We start from the raw sequence: 18835 nt of genomic DNA, 5'->3' as shown, positions 1-18835 counted from the left end.
TTCTAAAGCCATTACACCATTTACTGGAATTTCCCAAGCTGTTTAAAGGCACAGTCAACTTAGTGTATATAACACTTTTGACTCATTGGAATTGTGATACAGTGAATTATAAGTGAAATAATCTGTCTGTCAACAATTGTTGGAAAAATTATGCACAAAGTAGATGTCCTAACCGACTTGCCAAAACTATAGTTTGTTAACAAGAAATGTTTGGAGTGGTTGAAAAACGAGTTAATGACTCCAACTAAGTGTATGTAAACTTCTGACTTCAACTGTACGTTTTTCCAGCAGCAGACTATGATCGATAATGTCAAAAGCCTCACTGAAGTCTAACAAAACAGCCCCAAAATTATTTTATCATCAATTTCTCTCAGCCAATCATCAGTAATTTGTGTATGTGCTGTGCTTGTTGAGTGTTCTTCCCTATAAGCATGCTGAAATGCTGTTGTCAATTTGTTTACTGTGAAATAACATTGTATCTGGTCAAACACAATTTTTTCCAGAAGTTTACTAAGTGTTGGTAACAGGCTGATTGGTCGGCTACAGACACTACTGGCCTCCAAATGACTGGGCCTCTCCCTCCACAAAACTCAGTGGTCACCACCATTAGGCCTGCTGAGGCTGCTGCTGTCTTGCATAGGAATGTGTTATAGGCCCTGCGTATAGATTACACCTTCAGAGCTGGCCTAATCCATGCCATGCACACAGATACAGAGGCGTATACAAGCCAAACTCGCACACAGAGAGAATACCCGCGGACGAGCACACACACACACAAAGAAGCACGCTTGCACACACACATACAGGAAAAGGAGTGTGCTCTGTGTCTCTTGTGTAGCAGTGACGAGTGACGACATCCGATTCATGTTTCATTACAGCATGAAACTGTCAATCATAATAAGGCAACTACACAGACTACAGACATGATAAGAAATGGATTTGTGTCATGCTTAGAGAAAAACAATAACTGAGGCCAAAAGTAATGTGGAGGTATCTCAGACATAATGCATAATTTGTGTCAACATGATGATAGATCAGTAGGATACCTGTTTAATGTATGATGCATAATGAAACCTTTATTCATATTGCATATTGTTGAAGGATAACGATAACGATCTTGTGAATGATGAAAAGTCTTGACACCCCAGACAAGCTTGAAGGATGGGTTCTTTCCTGTCCCTGGTTGAGCCTGAATACTTGTCTTGCACTCTGACCTTTTGCTACTGTACCTGACGGCTGTACCAAAATATTTACAGCAGGCTTCCAAATTATGTAAAGTTCTGTGCACGAGATACGGCAGGCCGGATGCGTGTACAGTGTCGCTCGAGGCAGTAGGCCTACACCTGGCTCGTTCCCAGGGTTGGGATGTGAGCGAGTGCTACTGTCCCTTTAAGGAACTAAGACTGTGTCCTACCAGCTCATAGAGATAGATAGAGATCTAATCTTTGTATCTGTACCATTATGGTGGCATGGGCAGCACCATTGAGGCCATCTCCATTTTAAAAGATGTAAATGTTCTTATTTTGGGTTTGAAAAAAGCATAAAGCTAATATTGGTGATTTTACCACCACCTGCAGTGCTGGAGTCCTCAACCAAATCTTGTGTCATTCATCTATTGTGGCCACTAGATGACAGTGATATAGCTTAAAGCCATAGTCAACCCAATTTGAAGAAGACAATGCTCTGATCATTAGCGGATCTCTCTCCCGACCCATAGGAATAAACCACCCAGTTCATGGTGGAAACCCTCAATGGCAATGCCCATACTAAAATGGGTTATATCCATCTAGAGATCTCTATCCATCTCTATGTACTAGCTGCAGTTCCTGTGTTTCCTTCCTGCCTCACATAGATCACAGCGCACTTTAAAAAAACCTGTACCCCAAAGCTCGCACAGAGAGAGGGGGTGAGAGAGACAGTTACCCGAGAAGGGGTATATAGTTAACACGTTTCAATTCCTTCCATTTGCATGCACGTTAAATCGTTAACGTTTACAGAGGAGAGAACATTGTTTATTATGAGACAGGGTGAGAGAGGCAACAGCACAGTCTGCGGTCGATTTGTCGGAGGGCTATCGAACCTCTTTCTTTGCTGTGGAAGATGCGAGAGTTTGTGTCTCGGAAGTAGCCTACGGCAACAGTCTCCTCCGTTGCAAAAATACTGAATCCTATGAGTCGATTCCTAGCTAAATCGAAGCTTGACACACACAACTGGGAGTCGAGGAATCGATTCGACTCTCCACCTCTAGCTCTCAGTAGCCTGCGTCAGTCACCTAGCTAGCTAACATGCTATTATTATCAGTGCCGTTGCCTAGTAGTTGGTCAACTAGCTAGCTAACTGAATGTAAGAGTCAAGCTTCTTACATATGCCTTTCCCTTTGTCAGACACTCTCCAATTGTCTTTAAATTGGCACATGTTAAACTGACAATGTGAACTCATTTAAATATCGGCCGATAGCAGTTTGCTGGACAGGGCAAAGTCAATAATGGTCAAGACAGACTTACTTTCTTGCTTCGAGTCTCCGTGTGCATCTCGGTAGCTAGGGTGCAGAGGGGGGGGGGGTTGATCGGGTGGGGTGAATTTGAATAATAGTAATCTTTTTGGCAGTTTTCCACCTTTTTGAATCTATTTGCTATTTGGGAGAAAGTTGTATTGTTTGCCTCTTCGGGTATTCTTTTAGATCATATCCACGGCGTCGACTATTCCTCTTTCTTCACCAGTAAAGTCTCTCTCTCTCTCGGTGTGTTGTTGCCGTGTACAGGGTTGGGCGCTCTCTCTCTTCGTTTCTCCTCCGCCTCTCCCTGCTTGTGACCCCACCCTGCGTCTCCACCCCTCAACCCTGTCAATCAGAAGCTGAGCAGCCAGCCACAGGCCAGACCTACCCGAGCTTGCAGCAACGCCAAACTATCCCCCAAAAACCACACACTAAATGTGCATGCATTTCGCCGTCATAGCTTCTGTAAAGGCACACACACATCCATGTCAACCTAATGATGTAAAGTGAGTTGTAGTGGATGTCTATGGGGCAAATTGATATGTCACAGCTGAATATGGCAATGTCTCCTATTAACTAACTTGGAACATGTATTCAATGCAATTCAAGAAAGCCCGGTCCAAAAAGACATGAACTAATGTGTTATTACATTCTGAATATTATGTTTATGCTGGTGTAAAGGGAGGGGAGGATGGCTTTCAACCACACCCTCTGTTATGACGTAGAAAGGGTGTGGTCTCTGTCCTGACATCGGAAGGGAGTGGTTCCTAAAAACATTTTTTTTTAAGGGATAGCTTAGGTGCCCAAATTACTACTGTAGATTTATGATCAGTACAGTGCCAATATTATCTACAGCAGAAGATATTGACGAGTACGAAAAGAAATGTAAAAAATTGACATCTTTTCCTAAAAAAGATATACACTCTGGGAGCTCTTTCACAACTCTAGAAAATGTATTAAATAGGTGTCCTCCAATATTTTATAGCCTATTCATAAGATGATAAGGAAAATTTGACATTAAGGTGAATTATCACTTCACAACTATCAACTAGCATTTCACTACATCCCCAATAAATCTGCTAAACTTGCTTATGTGACCAGTACAATTTGATTTGATCTGAGTGTTGATCCAACAGAGATGTTTCAACCACATAGTCTATGGTTTCAGCTAAACAGCTAAATGCTATTACAATTATATTACTGTCAATGCTGACAGGTTTCCTTTTAGTGCAACAAATTGAAACATTTCAGGATCTGGCTTAACCTACCTTTGTAGACTTTCTACACTAAACCTAAGGCACAGCTATGTGGGAATGGCTTCTGTCCTCAAATGCTCTTCCATTAACTCCCTTTAAATGCTATTATTATAGATTAAACAATCATTCCCTCTGGAGTCTGTGAAATTGAGCTAGCACTCCATTTCCCAAAATTCCGCGCTGCGTCCCAAACTCCTCCTACAGGAGAACAAAACGGAAATATGCGACGGTAAACAACGTTCTCTGCTAACAAGCTCACATTACATTGATTTACTACAGTTTTATTGGCCTCATTTTGCTGTATAATATGCACGCATATATGAGGTGTTTATATAATCGTGTTGCCAAAAGCTGTCTGTCACTTGCATTACTAACATTGTGTAGCTGGAATGCGATGCACTAACGTTAGCTAGCTAACGTCAGCTACTCCAGTGATAGCTGCACCGTTAAAATTGGTTCCTAAAAACAGTTGTATATTTAATGAAAATGTATAGAGTAATGTGTATGACACTGTGTGTGTGTGTTACAGTAAGACCTGTCATTTGTGTGAGGAACGGGACAGAGACCGCTCCACAGTCTCGTCCTACATCAGCTAGACACGGACTTCAACATAGACAGGTGAGCCTCCACACACACACACACACAATTACAATAGCACCACCCACACAGTTTACATACAATAGCCTACACTCCTACTAAATAATAATAATTTGATTTGGATTTCTATAGCGCTTCTTTTTTTTTACCAACACAAGCTCAAAGTGCTTTACATGTAAGGAAGAAACTCACCTCATCCAACTGTTTATTTTCTTCTGCAGCATGACAATAGCAAGTTGCAACAGCCACACTATTTACATATTCTTATATGTCTGAACTGACATATAAGGGGAGGGTCTACATTCCCCTGTGCATTCCAGTACAGGTTCACCTAAGGACAGCCAGCCAATGATTTGTTAACGTCTAGACACATGAACTCGTCAATTTAGCTTAAACCCAAGCCGTTAATTAAACAATGTCTGAAAGTCAGAGAATAAGATAAGAATTCCTCAACTCTCGTGTTATACCTGATTGAGTCTTGAGTTTTACCTTTAAATGATCATGGCATAATAACTAAATGATTAATTATTACTGCTAAATGTCATTATGTACTTTCAGACCACATTTAGAGAGACTTTTAGACCTCTCATGTGTTGTCCCAGATGTGTTGCCAAGAGGAAGTGTTTTGCCCCTGTGGCGCTGTACAAGCCTTTGGGGAGCAGGATGCCTGGGTGAGGAGTATATCCCAGTTCCAGGCTCACCAGAACGGGGGGAGGGAGCTGGCCAGTCTTAGGGAGTTGGGGCTCTCAGACCTGGAGATGGAACTGTGGTTCCCCAGAGACCAGCCTTAAAACAATGAGATGGTGAATGTTATTTATTTTTATCATTTATGCCATTTACTACCAGGGACAGTACATTTGGACAGCCACATAGAAGGAAGAATAGGTCAAAATAGTGAAGAGAAGGTGATTGTTGCTCCCCAGACAGTGGGCAAACTGGTTGAAATGTCTCTACAACCAGATTGTAATAATGTCATTTTAACTAGTTTTGCCCACTGTTTTTGCCAGCTGCTGGATATACCGCTGGATGTAACGACGAGATGTTTTATGAATGGAGACAATGTGTGTGGTTGTGGTTATCAATTACACCTCCTGAGAAGGAATAAATGTTAGTGATATTGACTGATCAACTATGAGTGTGTTGTCAGACATGAAAAACATCCTGGTGGTGTAGCCTGTTATTGATTCTTTGACTCAGGCATCCATCCAAACTGGAAGAGATCAGGGTGTAACTTTCCTCAACTCTATTTACTTCAATACTCACCGATAAAAGGATGCTATTATTATTCCACCTGTATTACCGGTTAGACTCATTGAACAGTATGGTCAAGTAGGCAGCTGTGTGTGTGGTTCAGGGGTGTGTGCTTCAGGCAGCCATGTTGTGTGTTCTGCCCTACAGGGTCATGGGGTGGGTGTGTGTGCCCCCGGGGTGCGGCAGCAGCGTCTGCAGGTGATCCAGGACAAGATGGCGGCTCGGGCAGAGCTCCACATTGCTTCTCAGCCAGCTGACCCCTGTCCCGCAGAGAGATGGTCGAGTAGGCCCTGTTCCATGGTAATGACCACCCGGGCTTCCTCAGTGCACTCTATCACCAAGGTGGGGTGATGTTATACAATGCTAAGTGTCTGGTCGTTCACACTGCAACTTCCATAGACCAAGAGGTTAGAAAGCATGAACGAGTTAGAACGAAAAGGAGTTTTGGAGGAGTTTGAACAAGTCCTATGTGTGTTGGAAGTGTCTTTGAAAAGACACAATAGGAGTTGGGTGCTGGGCTTGAACCGGAAAATATAATATTTTAAGATGTTTTATTATTAATGACCTTGGCATCACTGTGTATTTTGTGTATATGTTGAATGTTTTCTTTAAAAGAAATAAAGGAATTCAGCTGTCCATCATCCTGTTTGTCATTTACAATATTGGAATCTGACAGTAAGCAATTACCCTGTATTGATGTGTAATATTGTTATTATTGTTGCAATATGTTTAGTTTTTAAATTACCCTGTAACTACCTAGTAAGTAGGCTACAAGCTGTCATGGAGTACTAACACTTACCTGCTCACGTTTTTGGTATTTCCCTTAGAGGAAGATACCCTGGCTGACCAGTAGGGGGCATCCTCCTCAGACCTCCTGGACACTGTACAGCAGGGGTGCCCAGACTTTAGTTACATAGGATCTACTTTTTCCACCCTGCTTCCTAACGCGGTCTACACCGCACCTTATATATTGGATGGTTTGCACTGAATGCTATCAGCTAGCTTAGCATGGTCTGGGTTGTAGCTACTGATTGCTAGCCTCAAGCAGGTGTCCAGGTGATCATCTGTTAGAGTGGACCGCTATTTTGACTTGATAATCTTCATGTCTTAAAATGCTGACTCACAAAGGTAGATAGATCCAAAAAATGCTGTCAAGTACATGGCAACTTTTCACATCTTTGGATATTTTTTCACCACGATAAGGTTCCAAAAGTGTTCCCCCAATGCCCTCGATTTGATTTTGAAGTCGCTTTGCAGAGTCAAAATTTCACTCTTGACAGCTGATGTCTCCATGTGAAACAATGATGCAATGTTTGTTGCAATTTCATCAACATCAACTTCCACACCAAACAGAAAGCACATAAATGTTGCCACAGGTTCCAGGATTGCAAAGTATTGAAAGCGTCGGTCAAAGTCTGCGATAATGTTGTGTACCTGTTGAACGTATCGACCAGTCACAAAGTGCAGGTGCCTTTCCCTGACTCGAGTTCTGACATATTTTTGAAATTCCTCAGTTCATGTCGCTGCAAGTGTCAGGACAGCAATTTTAATGTTTGATTAAAAGCTGTCACATGGCTAATTATTTAAAAAAATATTTTTGTATTTTCCTTGCAGCTTTAAATTGAGTTCATTCAGCCGAAAAGTTACATTGGTCAAAAAAGATACATCTAACAGCCACACTTTGCCTTCCAACTGCTCATATTCGGCATATTTTGAGGCCAGAAACTCCTTGATTTCAAATAACAGATCCTTAAATCTCTGCAGGAATGTACCTCTACTAAGCCTCCTTACATCTGTGTGTTGCAAGAGGCCTGTGTTCAGCTTCACTTTCTTCCAGTTGAGACGTGAAGAGGTCTGCAGACTTCTGGCCTGAATCAAATTCACGATTTTGAGCGCGATATCCATGACATCTTTCATATTCAGCATTTTACCACATAAGGCTTGTTGATGGATTATGCAGTGATAATTGAGGAAGTCTGGAAAGTCATCACTTTTGCAAAGTTGATGCAGCCAGTCATGCTGGTGCTCCATCTGTAGTTTGTGAATGGGTAACTGATTGCTGTTTAAAAAAAGTCCTTGAATGCCACAAAAATGTCCTCCCCTCGAGTTTTCATTTTAGCGATACGATTGTGAGCAGTTCCTCTTTGGCAGTCATATCTTCAAACACCATTCTGATGAAAATGCACAACTGAGATGTGTTGATCACATCTGTCGACTCGTCAAATTGAAGTGAAAAGAGCATTTATACTCGTGTCTTTTTTAAGATGGTCCCTCAAATCCTCATCCATCATTTCACAGTATTTCTGGATAGGTGAACATCCTTAATATTGGAAATATTTCTGATTTATTTTTGAGAACATCAAACAATGAGTCTTTTGCCTCTAAAAAGGCCTATTTGACTATTTCTCCATCCTGGAACGGTTTCTTGTGCTTTGCTAGTATGCAACTCACCCGGAATTATGAAATCGTGGCTGCCTTTGATTTTGAGCTGGGCCTTGTAAAGATCGATTGTTGGGCAGCTAGTTGAGACTTCAACTCTTACTTTTCTCTTACGTAGTTCACTTTTAGCTGGAAAGTCACTTTCATATTTCTTGTGAACAGTTTTGAAATGCCTCTCGACATTTCCCTTCTTATCAAGAGCTACGTTTGAATGGGAAATCAGTCACACACATTTTGAATTTGTTGTGGGGAAAAAATGATCTCACTGTGAAAGTGGTAGATTTTCGCTTTCTCGCTGCTTGGTCCAGCACTCATATTAAAAATGTAACTGCAACTTCATAGGAGAAAAGTAGTAAAAAAAAAAAACTACCACTGGAACAACAAAAAATATTGTGTTACAGGTCTGTTTCAGGTCTGGCAAGCATGGAAATGTAAATGTACTAACTGCAGACGGTTGCTATGGTAGCGACAGTTTGGAAAACAAATGTAGCAACTATAGTGCCAGGGGTTGGTCCAATTTTATGTCAATCGAGCAGTTTTTAAATATTGCAGCAATATTTGAGAAAGAAGCTAACCTGTATGCAATGCATACTGTGCTTCAGAACTGTGGACCTCATTATTTTTAAGCAGACTCGATGGTAACGCTGTGAATTGCCAAAATGTATATTTTTTTGTGCACATGTAACCGATGTGAAATGGCTGGCTAGTTAGCGGTGGAGCGCGCTAATAGCGTTTCAATTGGTGACGTCACTCGCTCTGAGACCTTGAAGTAGTGGTTCCCCTTGCTCTGCAAGGGCCGTGGCTTTTGTGGCGCGATGGGTGTAATATTCATATGTGTAAACATACTGAATTGTAATTGGATGCATTTTACCGCCATATCATACTGTGCAACGGAATGGATCGCATGCAGCGACCCAAGGAAACGACTCCGAAAAAGAGGGAAACGAGGCGGTGTTCTGGTCAGACTCCGAAAAAGGGCACATCGCGCACCACTCCCCAGCATTCTTCTTGCCAATGTCCAGTCTCTTGACAACAAGGTTGACGAAATCCGAGCAAGGGTAGCATTCCAGAGGGACATCAGAGACTGCAACGTTCTCTGCTTCACAGAAACATGGCTTACTGGGAAGACGCTATCCGATGCGGTGCAGCCAACGGGTTTCTCCACGCATCGCGCCGACAGAAACAAACATCTTTCTGGTAAGAAGAGTGGCGGGGGCGTATGCCTCATGACTAACGAGACATGGTGTGATGAAGGAAACATACAGGAACTCAAATCCTTCTGTTCACCTGATTTAGAATTCCTCACAATCAAATGTAGACCGCATTATCTTCCAAGAGAATTCTCCTCGATTATAATCACAGCCGTATATATCCCCCAAGCAGACACATCGATGGCTCTGAACAAACTTTATTTAACTCTTTGCAAACTGGAAACCATTTATCCGGAGGCTGCATTCATTGTAGCTGGGGATTTTAACAAAGCTAATCTGAAAACAAGACTCCCTAAATTTTACCAGCATATCGATTGCGCAACCAGGGGTGGTAAAACCTTGGATCATTGTTACTCTAACTTCCGCGACGCATATAAGGCCCTGCCCCGCCCCCTTCGGAAAAGCTGACCACGACTCCATTTTGCTGATCCCTGCCTACAGGCAGAAACTAAAACAAGAGGCTCCCACGCTGAGGTCTGTCCAACGCTGGTCAGACCAAGCTGACTCCACACTCCAAGACTGCTTCCATCACGTGGACTGGGACATGTTTCGTATTGCGTCAGATGGAAATATTGACGAATACGCTGATTCGGTGTGCGAGTTCATTAGAACGTGCATCGAAGATGTCGTTCCCATAGCAACGATAAAAACATTCCCAAACCAGAAACCGTGGATTGATGGCAGCATTCGCGTGAAATCAGGGCAAGGTGTCTGGTAATATGTCCGAATATAAACAATGCAGCTATTCCCTCCGCAAGGCTATTAAACAAGCTAAGCGTCAGTACAGAGACAAAGTGGAATCTCAATTCAATGGCTCAGACACAAGAGGCATGTGGCAGGGTCTACAGTCAATCACGGACTACAAGAAGAAACCCAGCCCAGTCACGGACCAGGATGTCTTGCTCCCAGGCAGACTAAATAACTTTTTTGCCCGCTTTGAGGACAATACAGTGCCACTGACACGGCCTGCAACGAAAACATGCGGTCTCTCCTTCACTGCAGCCGAGGTGAGTAAGACATTTAAACGTGTTAACCCTCGCAAGGCTGCAGGCCCAGACGGCATCCCCAGCCGCGCCCTCAGAGCATGCGCAGACCAGCTGGCCGGTGTGTTTACGGACATATTCAATCAATCCCTATACCAGTCTGCTGTTCCCACATGCTTCAAGAGGGCCACCATTGTTCCTGTTCCCAAGAAAGCTAAGGTAACTGAGCTAAACGACTACCGCCCCGTAGCACTCACTTCCGTCATCATGAAGTGCTTTGAGAGACTAGTCAAGGACCATATCACCTCCACCCTACCTGACACCCTAGACCCACTCCAATTTGCTTACCGCCCAAATAGGTCCACAGACGATGCAATCTCAACCACACTGCACACTGCCCTAACCCACCTGGACAAGAGGAATACCTATGTGAGAATGCTGTTCATCGACTACAGCTCGGCATTCAACACCATAGTACCCTCCAAGCTCGTCATCAAGCTCGAGACCCTGGGTCTCGACCCCGCCCTGTGCAACTGGGTACTGGACTTCCTGACGGGCCGCCCCCAGGTGGTGAGGGTAGGCAACAACATCTCCTCCCCGCTGATCCTCAACACGGGGGCCCCACAAGGGTGCGTTCTGAGCCCTCTCCTGTACTCCCTGTTCACCCACGACTGCGTGGCCATGCACGCCTCCAACTCAATCATCAAGTTTGCGGACGACACAACAGTGGTAGGCTTGATTACCAACAACGACGAGACGGCCTACAGGGAGGAGGTGAGGGCCCTCGGAGTGTGGTGTCAGGAAAATAACCTCACACTCAACGTCAACAAAACTAAGGAGATGATTGTGGACTTCAGGAAACAGCAGAGGGAACACCCCCTATCCACATCGATGGATCAGTAGTGGAGAGGGTAGCAAGTTTTAAGTTCCTCGGCATACACATCACAGACAAACTGAATTGGTCCACTCACTCTGACAGCGTCGTGAAGAAGGCGCAGCAGCGCCTCTTCAACCTCAGGAGGCTGAAGAAATTCGGCTTGTCACCAAAAGCACTCACAAACTTCTACAGATGCACAATCGAGAGCATCCTGGCGGGCTGTATCACCGCCTGGTACGGCAACTGCTCTGCCCTCAACCGTAAGGCTCTCCAGAGGGTAGTGAGGTCTGCACAACGCATCACCGGGGGGCAAACTACCTGCCCTCCAGGACACCTACACCACCCGATGTTACAGGAAGGCCATAAAGATCATCAAGGACATCAACCACCCGAACCACTGCCTGTTCACCCCACTATCATCCAGAAGGCGAGGTCAGTACAGGTGCATCAAAGCTGGGACCGAGAGACTGAAAAACAGCTTCTACCTCAAGGCCATCAGACTGTTAAACAGCCACCACTAACATTGAATGACTGCTGCCAACACACTGTCATTGACACTGACCCAACTCCAGCCACTTTAATAATGGGAATTGATGGGAAATGATGTAAATATATCACTAGCCACTTTAAACAATGCTACCTTATATAATGATACTTACCCTACATTATTCATCTCATATGCATATGTATATACTGTACTCTAGATCATCGACTGCATTCTTATGTCACTAGCCACTTTAACTATGCCACTTTGTTTACTTTGTCTACATACTCATCTCATATGTATATACTGTACTCGATACCATCTACTGTATGCTGCTCTGTACCATCACTCATTCATATATCCTTATGTACATATTCCTTATCCCCTTACACTGTGTATAAGACAGTAGTTTTGGAATTGTTAGTTAGATTACTTGTTGGTTATCACTGCATTGTCGGAACTAGAAGCACAAGCATTTCGCTACACTCGCATTAACATCTGCTAACCATGTGTATGTGACAAATAACATTTGATTTGATTTGATTTGCTATGATTGGTTAAGACCACCCAAATGGTTAGGTCATGGTCAGTTTGATCCTGGTTGGCGATAAGTGATCATGCCAGTTATAGCTAGCTAATAAAGAGCTACGTTAAGAAATATCCTGTAGTACTGCATTTTATTCTTTTGTACAAAGTGTGCAAAACAAGATAATGGGTAACGATGCTTCGGGGGTGGCTGTTGTTGATGTGTGCAGAGGGTCCCTGGTTCGAGCCCAGGTTGGGTCGAGGAGAGGGACAGAGGCTATACTGTTACACAAGTTAGATTTTGAAAACTTTTATGTGGTCTACTAGAAAGAAGTTTGCGGTCTACCGTGACCGACGTCCTGGATACCAATGCTGTACAGAGATGGCCCTAGTGATGGGAGAAAACAGACTGTATCAGAGAATTCTGAACTGAAAACCACAGGAGACTCATCTCTACCTCAGCCCAGACCTTAAACTGAGTTTGACCAATCACATACCTCACTGTAAATCTGTCATTGATCAAATCAAATCACATTTTTATTTGTCACATGCTTCGCTGACAACACGTGTAGACTAAAAGTGAAATGATTATTTACAGGTCAATTTCCAACAATGCAGAGTTAAATATAAGATTTTTTTTTTTTTAAAGTGATACGAGGAATAAATAGACCGTGGCTATATACAGGGAGTACCGGTACTGAGTTGATGTGCAGGGGTGCTCGCACACGCTTTTTCAGTTCTGCCCACACATTTTCTATAGGATCGAGGTCAGGACTTTGTTATGGTCACTCCAATACCTTGACTTTGTTGTCTTTAAGCCATTTTTGCCACAACTTTGGAAGTATGCTTGGGGTCATTGTCCATTTGGAAGACCTATTTGCGACCAAGCTTTAACTTCCTAACTGATGTCTTGAGATGTTGCTTCAATATATCCACATAATTCTCCTCCCTCATGATGCCATCTATTTTGTGAAGTGCACCAGTCCCTCCTGCAGCAAAGCACCCCCACAACATGATGCTGCCACCCCCGTTGTCATGCCCTGGCCTTAGTTATCTTTGTTTTCTTTATTATTTTGGTTAGGTCAGGGTGTGACATGGGGGATTTATGTGTTTTGTCTGGTCCTCCCCCTTTATCCTTCAACGGAAGAAAACCGTTACAGAACCACCCACCACAATAGGACCAAGCGGCGTGGTAACAGGCAGCAGCAGCAGGAGAGGCAGCAGCAGCAGGAGAGGCAGCACTATTTAGAGAAATGGACATGGGAGGAGATCCTAGACGGGAAAGGACCCTGGGCACAGCCAGGAGATTATCGCCGCACCAAAGAATCGTGGCGAATATATTGTTACCTACCCTGATCACCCGAGGGCGGCCCGTCAGGAAGTCCAGGATCCAGTGGCAGAGGGAGGTGTTCAGTCCCAGGGACCTTAGCTTAGTGATGAATTTCGAGGGGCACTATGGTGTTGAACACTGAGCTGTAGTCAATGAACAGCATTCTCACGTAGGTGTTCATTTTGTCCAGGTGTGAAAGGGCAATGTAGAGGTCCAGATTGTCTGGGATGATGGTGTTGATGTGAGCCATGACCAGCCTTTCAAAGCATTTCATGGCTACAGATGTGAGTGCAATGTGGCAATAGTCATTTAGACCGGTTACCTTGGCGTTCTTGGGCAAAGTAACTATGATGGTCTGCTTAAAACATATAGTTAATGCAAACTGGGTTAGGGACAGATTGAAAATGTCAGTGAAGACACTTGCCAGCTGGTCAGCGAATGCTCTGAATACACGTCCTGGTAATCCATCTGGCCCTGCGGCCTTGTGAATGTTAACCCGTTTAACTTCTAGTGATCCCTTCCCGCTCAGATCCCGGTAACTGGACTGATTTGACAACATCCAGTGAAATTGCAGCCCTCCAAATTCAAAAACAGAAATACTCATAATAAAAGTTCACAAAAAAATACATGTATAATACATCAAAATAAATAAATAGCTTCACTTCTTGTTAATCCAGCCACGGTGTCAGAGTTCAAAAAGGCTTCACGGCAAAAGCAAACCATGGGATTATCTGAGGACAGCACCCCATCAAACAAACACAGACAATCATATTTCATCCCGTTGGCACTTCTGTTGGCACTCCAAAATGGCCCAGAAACATCACAAATGGTCCTTTTGTTCGATAAATCCCTGGATGGATTGTACTCGGGGTTTCGCCTGCCAAAACAGTTCTGTTATACTCACAGACATTATTCAAACAGTTGTAGAAACTTCAGAGTGTTTTCTATCCGAATCTACTAATAATATGCATATCCTAGCTTCTGGGCCTGACTAGCAGGCAGTTTACTTTGGGCACACTTTTCATCCAGACGTGAAAATACCGCCCCCTATCCCTAAGAAGTTTTAAAGGTCTTACTCATGTTGGCTACGGAGAGCATGATCATACAGTTGTCCTGGACAGCTGATGCTCTCACGCATGGTTCAGAGTTGCTCTAAGCGAGTGTAGAAGACATTTAGCTTGTCAGGTACGCCCATGTCACTGTGGAGCTCATGGCTGGGTTTACCTTTGTAATTCGTGATAGTTTGCAAGCCCTGCCACATCCGCTGAGTGTCACAGCCGGTGTAGTAGGATTTGATCTTTGCCTGTTTGATGATTTGTAAGAGGGCATAGCAGGATTGAGAGGCCGGATCAAGGACTCAAGCGATTGGCAGCTCCAAAGAGGATCAACGTGAGTCAGCAAATCAGTAGCCTGTCTGGTGCGGCGAAGGCAGGGTCTGGTAATGGTCCAGAGATAGGTAGAGGATTTGTATTTATTATAGATCCCCATTACTCTTCCTGGGGTCCAGCAACATTTTAAGGCAGTTATACAATTTTAAAAACATTACAATACATTCACAGATTTCACAACACACTGTGTGCCCTCAGGCCCATACTCCATCACTGTCACATATCTACAACACAAAGTCCATGTGTACGTCTGTATAGTGCGTATGTTAGCTTGTGTGCATGTGTCTGTCCCTATGTTTGTGTTGCTTCACCGTTCTCGCTCTTCCATAAGGTGTATTCATATTTGTTTTAAATCAAATTTTACTGCTTGCATCAGTTACCTGATGTGGAATAGAGTTCCATGTAGTCATGGCTCTATGTAGTACTGTGCGCCTCCCATAGTCTGACCTATTGTGGCATGTCTTGTGGGGTGCCGCAGTAGTTCACACAGACAGCTTGTGCATTCAACATGTCAATACCTCTCATAAATACAAGTAGTGGTGAAGTCAATCTCTCCTCCACTTTGAGCCAGGAGAGATTGACATGCATATTATTGATGTTAGCTCTCTGTGTACATCCAAGGCCAGCGTGCTGTCCTGTTCTTAGCCAATTGCAATTTTCCTGAGTCCCTTTTTGTGGCACCTGACCACACCACTAAACAGTAGTCCAGGTGCGACAAAACTAGGGCCTGTAGGACCTGCCTTGTTGATAGTGCTGTTAAGAAGGTAGAGCAGCACTTTATTTTGGACAGACTTCTCCCCACCTTAGCTAATGTTGTATCAATGTATTTTGACCATGAAAGTTTACAATCCAGGGTTACTCCATGCATGCTTATTAGTAACTAAGATAAGTAATTTCATAAATGTGTCAAGTGCAGTGTCTGTTTGCTTCTCATTGCACTCCACGGACCAACAAATATTCTTTACATCAACAACATATGAATCACTACAAAACGTATTGTATGACCTCTTATATAAAATATTAGGCCCAGCCATTGGAACTTTGGTTTTCCTACATATGGCTACTATATTGTGATCACTACATCCGATGGATCTGGATACTGCTTTAAAGCGCATTTCTGCAGCATTAGTAAAGATGTGATCAATACATGTTGATGATCTCATTCCTGTGCTGTTTGTAACTACCCTGGAAGGTGGACTGATAACCTGAACCAGGTTGCAGGCACTGGTTACAGTTTGAAGTTTTTTCTTGAGTGGGCAGCCTGATGAACGCCAGTCAATATTTAAACCACCCAGATAATATACCTGTCTTGTTGATATCACATACAGTATCAAGCATTTCACACACGTTATCCAGATACTGACTTACCACTTGGTGGTCTATAGCAGCTTCTCACCAGAATGGACTTTAGGTGAGGCAGATGAACCTGTAGCCATATTTTTTCAACATTATTTCACATTCTCCAGATACTGACTGTTATCGCTTGGTGGTCTATAGCAGCTTCCCACCAGAATGGGCTTTAGGTGAGGCAGATGAACCTGTAGCCATATTACTTCAACAGTATTTAACATGAGATCCTCTCTAAATCTTTACAGGAATGTGGTTCTGAATATAAACAGCAACACCTCCACCATTGGCATTTCTGTCTTGTCTGTAAATGTTATAACCTTGTATTGCTACCACTGTATCATCAAAGGTATTATCTAAGTGAGTTTCAGAGATAGACCGAATATGAATGTCATCTGTTACTAGCAAATTATTCATTTGATGAACCTTGTTTCTTAAGATACATACAGTGGGGCAAAAAAGTATTTAGTCAGCCACCAATTGTGCAAGTTCTCCCACTTAAAAAGATGAGAGGCCTGTAATTTATCATAGGTACACTTCAACTATGACAGACAAAATGAGAATTTAAAAAATCCAGAAAATCACATTGTAGGATTTTTTTATGAATTTATTTGCAAATTGTGGAGGGAAATAAGTATTTGGTCAATAACAAAAGTTTATCTCAATACTTTGTTATATACCCTTTGTTGGCAATGATAGAGGTCAAACGTTTTCTGTAAGTCTTCACAAGGTTTTCACACACTGTTGCTGGTATTTTGGCCCATTCCTCCATGCAGATCTCCTCTAGAGCAGTGATGTTTTGGGGCTGTTACTAGGCAACACAGACTTTCAACTCCCTCCAAAGATTTTCTATGGGGTTGAGATCTGGAGACTGGCTAGGCCACTCCAGGACCTTGAAATGCTTCTTACGAAGCCACTCCTTCGTTGCCCAGGCGGTGTGTTTGGGATCATTGTCATGCTGAAAGACCCAGCCACGTTTCATCTTCAATGCCCTTGCTGATGGAAGGAGGTTTTCACTCAAAATCTCACGATACATGGCCCCATTCATTCTTTCCATTACACGGATCAGTCGTCCTGGTCCCTTTGCAGAAAAACAGCCCCAAAGCATGATGTTTCCCCCCCATGCTTCACAGTAGGTATGGTGTTCTTTGGATGCAACTCAGCATTCTTTGTCCTCCAAACACGACGAGTTGAGTTTTTATATTTTGGTTTCATCTGACTATATGACATTCTCCCAATCTTCTTCTGGATCTTCCAAATGCTCTCTAGTAAACTTCAGACGGGCCTGGACATGTACTGGCTTAAGCAGGGGGACACGTCTGGCACTGTAGGATTTGAGTCCCTGCGGCGTAGTGTGTTACTCTCTGCAGGTCATTCACTAGGTCCCCCCGTGTGGTTCTGGGATTTTTACTCACCGTTCTTGTGATCATTTTGACCCCACAGGGTGAGATCTTGCGTGGAGCCCCAGATCGAGGGAGATTATCAGTGGTCTTGTATGTCTTCCATTTCCTAATAATTGCTCACACAGTTGATTTCTTCAAACCAAGCTGCTTACCTATTACAGATTCAGTCTTCCCAGCCTGGTGCAGGTCTACAATTTTGTTTCTGGTGTCCTTTGACAGCTCTTTGGTCTTGGCCATAGTGGAGTTTGGAGTGTGACTGTTTGAGGTTGTGGACAGGTGTCTTTTATACTGATAACAAGTTCAAACAGGTGTCATTCCTCTGGTGAGTCACTAGACGTCCCTGTACCTCACTGCTCATTGTGAGTGGGTGCCATTCCTCTGGGTCCCTGTACCTCACTGCTCATTGTGAGTGGGTGTCATTCCTCTGGGTCCCTGTACCTCACTGCTCATTGTGAGTGGGTGTCATTCCTCTGGTGAGTCACTAGATGTCCCTGTACCTCACTGCTCATTGTGAGTGGGTGTCATTCCTCTGGTGAGTCACTAGACATCCCTGTACTTCACTGCTCATTGTGAGTGGGTGTCACTAGACGTCCCTGTACCTCACTGCTCATTGTGAGTGAGTATCATTCCTCTGGTGAGTCACTAGACGTCCCTGTACCTCACTCCTCATTTGAGTGGGTGTCATTCCTCTGGGTCCCTGTACCCCACTGCTCATTGTGAGTGGGTGTCATTCCTCTGGTGAGTCACTAGACGTCCCTGTACCTCACTGCTCATTGTGAGTGAGTATCATTCCTCTGGTGAGTCACTAGACGTCCCTGTACCTCACTGCTCATTGTGAGTGGGTGTCATTCCTCTGGGTCCCTGTACCCCACTGCTCATTGTGAGTGGGTGTCATTCCTCTGGTGAGTCACTAGACGTCCCTGTACCTCACTGCTCATTGTGAGTGGGTGTCATTCCTCTGGGCCCCTGTACCTCACTGCTCATTGTGAGTGGGTGTCATTCCTCTGGGTCCCTGTACCTCACTGCTCATTGTGAGTGGGTGTCATTCCTCTGGTGAGTCACTAGATGTCCCTGTACCTCACTGCTCATTGTGAGTGGGTGTCATTCCTCTGGTGAGTCACTAGATGTCCCTGTACCTCACTGCTCATTGTGAGTGGTTTTGCCTTGTACTCACTTTCCTGTTCGCCACGATCTGCCTTTGGAACCTGTTTTGGAACTGTAGAGGGCAGAGTAGCCACTTGAGAGAGTTG

At 43.8% G+C, this 18835-nt stretch overlaps 2 protein-coding genes across 4 annotated transcripts in view; one reads left to right on the top strand and one right to left on the bottom strand.

Annotated features, from left to right (window-relative positions):
• Positions 1-2809, bottom strand: part of klf8 (Kruppel like factor 8) — a 112141-nt gene extending 109332 nt beyond the window's left edge. For all 3 annotated transcript variants that reach the window (XM_029629960.2, XM_029629962.2, XM_029629961.2), the window contains exon 1: positions 2505-2809. In XM_029629960.2, coding sequence (XP_029485820.2) covers positions 2505-2531 — 27 coding nt within the window. In that variant the 5' untranslated portion in view covers positions 2532-2809. The remainder of the gene's footprint in view (positions 1-2504) is intronic.
• Positions 2810-3185: 376 nt separating this feature from the next.
• On the top strand, positions 3186-12624 carry rbm41 (RNA binding motif protein 41). The gene is given in 8 exon segments (XM_065008397.1): positions 3186-3224; positions 4313-4368; positions 4950-4996; positions 4999-5150; positions 5746-5827; positions 5830-5940; positions 6426-6480; positions 12489-12624. Coding segments are annotated over 8 exon segments (678 nt in total).
• Positions 12625-18835: the final 6211 nt, after the last annotated feature.

Source organism: Oncorhynchus nerka, linkage group LG23 (assembly GCF_034236695.1).
Source record: "Oncorhynchus nerka isolate Pitt River linkage group LG23, Oner_Uvic_2.0, whole genome shotgun sequence".
NCBI lineage: Eukaryota > Metazoa > Chordata > Actinopteri > Salmoniformes > Salmonidae > Oncorhynchus > Oncorhynchus nerka.
This window is presented reverse-complemented; position numbering and strand designations above follow the sequence as displayed.